Source organism: Strigops habroptila, chromosome 3 (assembly GCF_004027225.2).
Source record: "Strigops habroptila isolate Jane chromosome 3, bStrHab1.2.pri, whole genome shotgun sequence".
NCBI classification, from domain to species: domain Eukaryota; kingdom Metazoa; phylum Chordata; class Aves; order Psittaciformes; family Psittacidae; genus Strigops; species Strigops habroptila.
This window is the reverse complement of record NC_044279.2, coordinates 6,556,740-6,566,206: the sequence shown is the minus strand read 5'-3', so window position 1 is coordinate 6,566,206 and position 9,467 is coordinate 6,556,740. Positions and strand designations below refer to the sequence as shown.

The 9,467-nt window shown below is 43.0% G+C and overlaps 1 protein-coding gene across 4 annotated transcripts in view; it reads left to right on the top strand.

The window, feature by feature from the left end:
- The first annotated feature begins 858 nt into the window (after positions 1–858).
- USP6NL (USP6 N-terminal like) overlaps positions 859–9,467 on the top strand; it is a 123,677-nt gene continuing 115,068 nt past the window's right edge. The window contains exons 1-2 of one of the 4 annotated variants that reach the window (XM_030478924.1): positions 859–971; positions 6,082–6,171. In XM_030478924.1, coding sequence (XP_030334784.1) covers positions 6,168–6,171 — 4 coding nt within the window. In that variant the 5' untranslated portion in view covers positions 859–971; positions 6,082–6,167. Of the gene's footprint in view, positions 972–1,126; positions 1,146–1,345; positions 1,450–3,129; positions 3,500–6,081; positions 6,172–9,467 lie in introns of those variants that run through there. The other 3 variants (XM_030478928.1, XM_030478925.2, XM_030478927.1) reach the window with 3 other exon arrangements.

Sequence of the window (9,467 nt, the reverse complement as noted above, 5' to 3'; positions counted from 1 at the left end):
AGGGACACCTTCCACTAGAGCAGGTTGCTCCAAGCCCCTGTGTCCAACCTGGCCTTGAACACTGCCACGGATGGGGCAGCCACAGCTTCTCTGGGCACCCTATGCCAGTGCCTCAGCACCTTCTTTTCTCCAGGCTGAACCAGCCCAGCTCTCTCAGCCTGTCTCCACAGCAGAGGTGCTCCAGTCCTTGGATCATCTTTGTGGCCTCCTCTGGACTTGCTCCAACAGTTCCACATCCTTCTTCTTTTGCAGGTGGGGTCTCGCAAGGAGAGAATCACCTCCCTTGACCTGTTGCTCACACTTTTGTGTGTGATTTTCACACACACGCCTTAGAAGTTCACCCATAAAGCTGCATTCAACAAATACCCAATGGTGGTTTGGCAGGGGATACAGGAAAAGGGCTTTCCAAATGAGAGTGTTGTGTTTATGCAGCACAGCAGCCAAGATAAATCCCAGGAGCACAACACCTGTTTTATGTTTTTCTCCCCTTTTTGCTCCACAGGAAGCCTGCTCCTGCCAGTGCAGAGGTGCGGGCTCACCCTGCGGCTCCCGGGTACATGCTTGAGCTGGGAGTTGGTGTGAGCAGGGCTTGGCCCCGGGGCCAAACACGCTCCCCGCTGTGAGCACCCATCCCTACGGGCACCAGGGCAGCGAGGCCCCGGCGAGGCTCGGCTGCCGGGGCACCGGCCGAGACCTCCTCACGGGCACAAGATGGCGGCGGCGGCGGGACCCGAGCGGGAGCGGCGAGGCCGGTCACCTCCGCGCCTCGTTGTGAGTCCAAGATGGCGGCGGGTCAGCGCTGTGGGACGGCGCTGGCGCGGGAGGGGCGGAGAGGGTTTCCATAGTGCCGGTGTCACACCGGGGCACTTCCTGGTTGGGAGGCCGCCGGTCCCGGGGCAGCTTAAGCGGGGAAGTGCCGCTTGGGGAGGAGGCGGACGGAGGCCCCGGAAAAAGGAGGAAGCTGAGCAAAGGTAAAGGGGAAAACCGGCACGTCCGGCCATTGTGCGGCTCCCCCGGGGTGGCCGCCTGGACCCTTCCATTCCCGGGGCGCAGGGGGGATGTGTGTGTATAGGGGGAGATGCCGCGCCGGAGCTTTCCATTGAAGCGGGCGGGGTGGGACCTAGTTCATACCGAGCTGAGGGGAGGTGGGCAATACCAACCTCCCCCGGGGGGAGCCCGGGCTGCGCGCACCACCCGCGGGGCTGGGGAGGTGGAAGAGGCGGGAGCCGGCTCCCGCAGGGTACTCGGGTGCTTCAGACTGTTCCATTCCCAGCGGAGGGGGGTGTGTGTGTGTGTGTTTGGAGAGTCCAGGCTATTTCTGCTGAGGGGGGAGGCGCAGGGGGAAGTGTGTGTGGAGCTGTGGGGCTGGCGCGGTGCGGAAGGCGGCTGAGCCCAGCGTGCCGGGGGAGCCCGAGGGGAGCCCTGTTGGAGATGCCCCTGGGTCCCATTGTAAGGCTTGAGTGAGGTGTGGCGGCGGTGGCGGGGAAGGGACCCCCAAACAAGGTGGCGAGGGGTGCGCTTCCCTCAGGAGAGTGAGGGGCGCTGGGCGCCTGGGCCTCGCAAAGGGGCTGGGGGCTGTGTGTGTGTGGGGAGTGCTTGGGGGAGTCACGGCTGTGGGGGCCTTCTTGAGGACCCCCCTTCTCTGTCCAGCTGGGAGGCTGCAGTATCGCCCCGGTTGGGAGCAGGGAGGTTTTAGATGGCCGAACCCGTGTTTTAATGTGACTTTCGGGCGGTGCAGTGCTGCTTTCTGTACCTGTTCCCTCCTCTGCCTGTTGTAATGCTTCAGGTATGTGGTGAAAAGTGCCAGGTCTGGTGCACAAGGGTCCGCAGTCCTGCGTGCTTCCCTTCCCCCAGGCTGTGCTGCCAACGGGCTTCAGTCTCCATCACCCTGTCTTAGTCCTTGCTCTTACTGGGACCATCCACAAAAGAGCCAGTTACGAGATGTTTCGGGTTCTTTTGGTGGTGTGGATGGTTGCCTGTAGGAAACCACCGAAGCCACTGGACTGCAGCTGAATGAGAGTCAAGTGGTGACTTAAAACATTGTCGCCAAACTCCTGTACCAGTCCTTTGCCCGCATATACTTGAGAATAACTTTCTTTGTGCTGTTTTCAGTTCGGAGCAGGCAGCTGCACAGAAAGCTGGCTGTGAGTGTAGTTACTTTTTAGCTTTCAGTTACAGTGGAATGACAGCAAATGTGCATCTGCCTTGTCCACAACAAGTGTATTTTGTGGAGGATCAGTTCTGTTAGAGTAACTCTATTAACTGATTGTTCTCTGTGCTTACTTAGCTTGGTGTGTACCCTGCAATGTGGAGCTGCTGTGTGACAGTCGAAACTCAAACTCTGCTAGGCGTGTGTTTCTGAAATACAGTGGCCAATCAGCAGTGCCTGAAACTAAAAGCGATTTGCTTCAACGCTTTGTAGTGTAAATATTCCTGCTACGAACAAAGGAGGGTGTGTCATTGGGCTTGTTTCGTTTGTACTCCTATGGGCTTCCTCGTTTGTCACCGGTCAGTGATTTTGTGTAGGTTCTTAGACAGCAGTAGTCCTGTTTTGGTGTGAGTTTTATATTTCAGCCGTCTTGGGCATTCTCCTGAGATGGGACACTCGGAAGCTTGGTGTTGTATTAGGAATTTTTATGATCTTTTTAATAGCCGTGCTCTAAAGTAACTTAGTCTTGCTTCTTTTTAACTTCTGTTGTTACTGATTGTAACTTTGAAGTTAATTCAACTTGGATGCAGTGTCAAATAAGTATTTAGTAGAACTGTCTTTTAACCAGCTGTTCTTTTGCCCTCTGATTATATAGCATGGAAACCAATAATTTCAGACTTAATGTTTTGCCAGCCAGCTATCTATAAAACTTTGAAGCGTGTGCTTCTGAAATCTCTGTATATGTTTTCTTTGAGGGACCATAACCATTTTGGTTCAAAGAAGAAAGTAAATGACAGTAAAATACTGATTTATGTCAGTCAGGCTCTCTTTAGGCTATTTTGTGTGTGTGTTTAAACACAGTGCAGTTGCGTGGTGCTCCTGTGATTTCTGGTACTTGGGAATTGGGGATGTCAATTCTTCACGTTAACTCCTTAGCATTTAAGTTAGACAGGTATTACAATAACAGGTATTACACACACAGATTAGACCTGAGGCTTTAATTGACAACTTAAAGGAATGTCTTTTCTCTAGTTATAGTTCATACAGTTCTAATATGCTGTAATTTACTTGCAATCTGGCTCCTATTAAGTGTCCTGAAAGAGAGTATGGGTGAAAAAGAGACCTGTAGCTGTGGAAACAGATAACTGAATGTGTTATTAGTGTGCTTGAATTCGGAGTCTTAAAGAGCTTCTCTCACTTGAGGCATTCCTTTCAAATCTAAGTTAAAACGCTGGTAGTTTCACAGCTCCTTAAGGTGAATACCACCAAGGGCTGGTGGGTGTGTGTTAGCAGAGGAAAGACCGGCTGGAATACAAGGGTTGGCTCTTTAGGAACAGAGAGGGATCAAAGGTACGTGTGTGTGGTTTTTTTTATAGCCTTGTTAATTGCAATGGAAAGCATTAAAGGACGTCGGGTACTATTCTGAATAAGAAGACAGTTTTTCCAAGATAGTATCTTTCAGCAAAACACTCAACAAATAATACTTTTTCTTTCTTTCTTTCTTTCTCTGTTGTGTAATAGTTGGAGAGAACTCTATAAGCATTGAAAGAAATCAGGTTGTTGGCTGGGAGAGCTAAGGAATAACTTTAGCTTCTTACACACATCCTTAGGAAAAGCCTTAATGTTGTAATGCAGTAATACAGACTTTCTGATATTTGGAGGTTGATTTTAGTGACTTTCTGATACTTCTTGCTAATGCTATACTTGAAATTACAGCTAAAAGACAAAACTTTCCTTTTTTTTAAGGGACTTAAGCACTTTCCAGTAGTCCAGGTAAAATGATAAAGTTGTGAATGAGGGAGATTTTATAAAGCAGTGTTATTTCAAAGAACAAAATCTGAATTTAACCAAGAAGTCTGTATTGGCTACTAAGCAGATATTAGCAATAGCTAAGTAAGATATTTAGATGTAGAAGGCAAGGTAGGAGTGACATCTTAGAGCTGGTACTCAGGAGTTCTGTGGTGTACTGCAACAGTTGCTTTCACAGTTCGACACGTTTTTAGGCAGTATTTAGCTGCTCTATTTTCCCCTACTTGTTTCCTTAGTGTTAGTGTGACTAGATTTTTATAAACCATACAGTGTATAATTATCTATTATTAGCCTTAAGTGGTTTTCAGAACTGATGTTTTGTTTTTTCCTAATGAACAACCTTTTCCTGTGCATACACACAATAAAATGTCTTGTAACGTGATGTCTCTGAGGCACAGTGGTGTTAGTTCATATTTACAGAACTAAGGTGAGACTGTGCCTTTGGAAAAACAAGTTGGATGGGAGACTCTGTAGAAGATTAAAGGACAATTTGGACCCAAAGTGTAGTCTGGAGCTCTGGTCAAAAGTGCTTTGGACCTGGGTTGAAGGCCACCTGTATGACTCATTTGATGTTCTTAAGATAATAGCTGTAATTAGTCCAGTAAATAATTAAATGCCATGGAAGTTCTGTCTGCTAATTCTGACACCAGTAATAAAAAGGAAGCTGGCAGGACTGCACTTCTAATGGTGTGCTTTAACCTGACACTTCATTTTTGATCAGGCTGTGTGTGCTTAATGTAGCAGCCGGTCATAGAGAATTGACAGGACCAACAGTTCAAACTGTTCCTCTTCAGTGACTGCACCATCTAATGGCTTTGTGTTCATCTGGGGTTAATTTATAACATTTGCATATGTATTCCTTCAGCGTGATACCATTTTCTTCCCCTATTAAGCCTCTTCCCTGCCTTACTTTTTCAATGCAAAAAGAGTTGCTTGTGATTGTCAGTCTGCAGCGTTTTCAAAGGCTTCCTGTTGCTGTTGGATTTTTTTTCTTTGACAAAACTGGTTTTAGCATTTGATACAGGAGCCTTCCTGTGATGTGAATCCGGTCCTGTGATAGTTCCTCTACCTCTTTGGCATGTGCTGTAAATCTGGAAACGTTGTGTAAAGTCGAACGTCAGAAAAAGTTAGATCCCTACTTTTGTCTTTTTTGTATTTTAAGCCTTAAAGAGATCAAGAGAGTTGAGACTTGACATCTGAGTCAGCACAAGGTATTGTCTGCCTGGATTAGCACATGTGGTCAGGTTCAGCAAGTTCTGGTTGATTTTGGAAAGAGGAAATAAATCTCATCATATGCCTTAATTTACAGAAACTCTCTACTTGTGCAGGTATTAGAGGAAAAGGCTTTAGCTTAATAGATACGTTTAGTTTTCTCTTTTCATCTCAGCTGTGAGGTGAAGTTACTTTCGTTTCGCTGTTCTATCAGACTTGTCTAAACTTGCTTTTAGCAGCAGGAGGGAGATTATATAATAAATTTTCCAAAATGTCCTTGCTGTGCTGTCGTTGTTGGAGATTAAATCCTCTATATCTCGCTTCGGGGAGAGCCAGGCACATTGTTAGTGAATCCATATCTGCCCTACTTTGATACCTTTTCTCATTTTGATTATGAATTGGCTGAGCTGATGGTTACAGTTGCTACAAACAGTAACTTCTTTCAGGTTTTGTTTCTGAGGAGGAATTATTGGGTGCTGATGCCAACCCATGCTGCTTTAGTAAACTGATTTGTAGTTCTTGTGTCTTCATTAGAGAGTATATTGCACCTTCCTGCTTGCTGAAGGAAAATACTACTTTGGTATTTTCAGTTACTGTCTCCACATTATAGTCTTGTACTTTTAACTTCTCAAGATTGTTATCTTTTGGGAGCAGTTATGTTGTATGAAATAGTACATGCACACAAGTTTCTAATATGAATGTTAGAAGAAAGTACACATTTAGAGTTGATAAACTACAAAATATATCCATAAGCAGGAAAGTTCCCCAGTCATAACAAATACATCTTTGTGTTCCTCTCTTTAACAAGGAGGATGAAAGGATAGCAGGGAAGACAGTTTATATGTAAACATTTATTCTAGTTATTTGAAGATCAAAAATGACTTGTCTCTTTCTTTTCCTACCATCATTAGGACATGTATACCTCTGAGAAACCTTCTCCAACAACATACCTTGCTTCAAGACCTCTCTTGGATTATATGCAAAGAAGTTTCCAGTCATGAGTAAGTAGATTGATTTATTTAAGAGAAAAGAAACTCCTAATTTGCAGTCGAGAAGCAGTGTAGTGGGTTTTATAAGGTGGTTCCTCCTCAAAAATATTCATATGAAGTTTTATCTCTTCAGTCCTTTAAAAATAACCAACTAAAGCTGAGATTTGGCAGATGCTGTTCTTAATCTGCAGGTTTTTGGTCTGTGTATGCTCTGTAAGACTCCTGTGTTGGTAGTCTGGTAGAATTTTCAAGAAGGTGAGTTCTGTAACAAGCTGATACTTGTTTTTTTCAGTATAAATAAAACATGGAAAATGTCTTTGGTTTGCCAAGAACTCAAAAAGATGTGACCATCCAGTAAATTAAAATAGCTGGTAAAAATCCAACGTAAAATGAATGGACTTCATTTTGTAGGGAAAAAATAAATATGTTACTCAAATTCCAGTGTACATGTCTGCTCCCAAAGGAATTTTGGCATGAGTTGGAAAGATCTGAGCCATAGAAAACTGACTTTCCTCACCAAAACAGACTTAAGATCTGTTTTGGTGAGGAAAAAACCAGCTGAAAGACACCAGAAGTTTTGGTTTAGGCCGTATCTGATGGGTAAGATAGATAACCTCTTTTTAGCAAACTGATTTGAGTATTTAAAGGTCTTTCATAAGTTTGGTGGATGTGAGAGTTCTTAATATAATTCTTGGCAGTAACATTACCCAGACTTACACCATGAAGAAATAAGGATATAACTTCATGTGCACAGGAACTGTATTTATAACATAACTGAGTCTCAACACAACTGTACTGAATCTCTTGAAGAACGAGCACCCAGTTCATAGGATAATTATATCCTATGGTAGTAAAAAAAGACCATTTGATTTTCTGGGAGGAAGTGAGTAAAGAAAATTGTTGGTTAAATTTCTTGTCAAACTAAATGAAAAATGACTGTTCATGACATCTGGAAGGAAAAACAAGAACGATGAAGGAAATGGTTGCTAAATGCAGCAAAGGGAAAACTACACCAAAAAAAGGGCTGAAAGAACTGCTGAACTTTAGGGTTTGTGCTTTGAGTAGATAGAACTATTTTAGTATTTATCTAGAATGATATCTGGTTTCTCTTTCATATTGCTGTTCATACTTGTTTCCTTTCTGATGTTTAAAGGATTTGCTGTATTGTGTTGATGACAGCGTTCCAGGCAGTTATTTAAGTACCTGAATATTCAATTTGTGAAATGCTGCTATTTTAATCATCACTTGTTTTATAAAGCATCTCATGTGCTGCCACTGCCTTATGTATAGTCTTAAACATAACTAATAATTGCAAGTCTTCTTGAGTCATAGTTGCTGTGTTAAGTGTGACTTGCCAGGGTGTTGCTGTGATAGTTTGAGTACAACTGACACTGGTTTCCTTCAGAGAAAGTTGAACTATAAGCACGGCCTCCATAGTTTTAAGCTTCTCTCTACTAAATAGCTCAGTCTATAAGGTATTTATCTTATGAAGATGCATTTCTGTGCATACTTCTGGACATATAAGCTATTCACAAGATCTGGGGGCACCTAGAATAGCTAGATGTGGTAAAAGCGATGGGAGACTCTAGTATTCCAAACTTGTGCATCACCTAGTGTAATTCAAACCAAAAATCTATATAAAATGTGGAAACTTCAGACTTGGGAATGCCAGTAACTTCTTGGTGCTAAAAGAATTCAGAACGATGTTTATGTGCAGGCTACATTATAGAATCCTACTTGTTAATTTCTTGTGATACATGTGATGAAATTTCTATATCCGTTGCTGCTTGTGAAGGGCTGTTCTGGAATTTCAGATTAAATCCCTCTTCTAATATGTGTCCTAAATTTATTCACAGGCAGTTCATATCTCTTGGGTTTTCTTGTTGCCAAACTTTATACTTTAGCTTGAAAAGTCATTTTTACCTTACACCATATTTGTCATTGTAGCAGTTTGTTACATAGAGTGTATTACTTCACTGAAATAGCTTGTAGAAGTAAATCTGTAATATCTTGGTACTTCAGAAGGACACACAAGCTTATTTTTAAGCAAATGGTCCGTTAAATTCTTTTGGAAAGTGAACAGGGGAACTACTGTTGTTGTATAACTTGTAATAGTTACCAGGTGTGTGGGTTAGTGCTTTGGATCCTGTGGTACTGGATCTTCCCCAGAATGGGGGAAGAGTATCCACAGGATTGAGAATTCTGCCATTCCTGGCAGTTGTTTCTCCTTGTTTGGCAATACAGAGGATCCGAAAAGGTGTTAAAACTGAGGCAGTCTCTATTAATAAGGCTTTCATTTCTGTGGAGTGCCTTTATGAATGTCTGCTTTCATAAATAAAGCTAAGAGAAATCTGTATTTGAAATGATATTTTAAAACTGTGTGCCCCATAGGACAGTGAGGGCATATGCTTGAAGGGTGGGTAAGAGTTTACAGTGGAGCTAAGTTAGATTGACTTTTGTTTTGTATTTAAAGATAACTTGTCAAAGAAATCCTGGCTGTGTGTAACCTGCCAAGAGTGTCACACCACAGAAACAGTTGGTTTCATCTACACTTTCTCCAGTTGTTGACATTTAGCTGCCAGAAAATGTGTAGTGTCATGATAAATTCATATGATTATAATCTGTGCTCCTTATGTTTGGGAGTTTTCCTGTGCTTTCTCCTTTGAAGAAAGGTCAGTGCAGTGAACTTATTTGAGCTGCTGCAATGAACTCTGTTTGCAAACAATTAAACTAAATGTTAGTGCATATTGCAACAAGCTGCTGACATCTTCATTTTCTTTCCCCTCTTAAATGCACAGGATGCAGTGCCAGCTTGGTTTTCCTTCTATTATTCTGCTGCCATAATAAATTGTACAGAAGAATTCTTTCCTGCCTTTGTCTTTCTGCTTTTAGTTTGGTTTCTCACACCCTAGAAACTTAACACTGCAGGCAGCTGGGAAGTGAACCTGCTATTCTTCAAGCTTCAGTATCGTCTCTTTAGGTGTTCCTTGGGCTTGACTGAGGGTAGGAGCATGTTCCTTGTGTTTGCAGAGATGCTGTGCAATGTAATCTTGTATTTTGAAAATGGTCAGTGTGGTCTGGTGATGAGGTGGGAAACTTTTTGCTTCAGTTCAAATCAAGACCACAGTGGTGTGATTAAAGGTTGCTTCTGTTTGATGGTTGGTTATATATCATGATCTCTCATTACAGCTGGCTTTCCAGTTTGTGTTCACAGAGGAACCTTCGGGTTTTGTGACTTCTAAAAAAAACAAGAAATGTTTTCCTTTCTTTTTGAGTTCTTGTCGTGTGTGTAAAGAAATAGTTTTGGC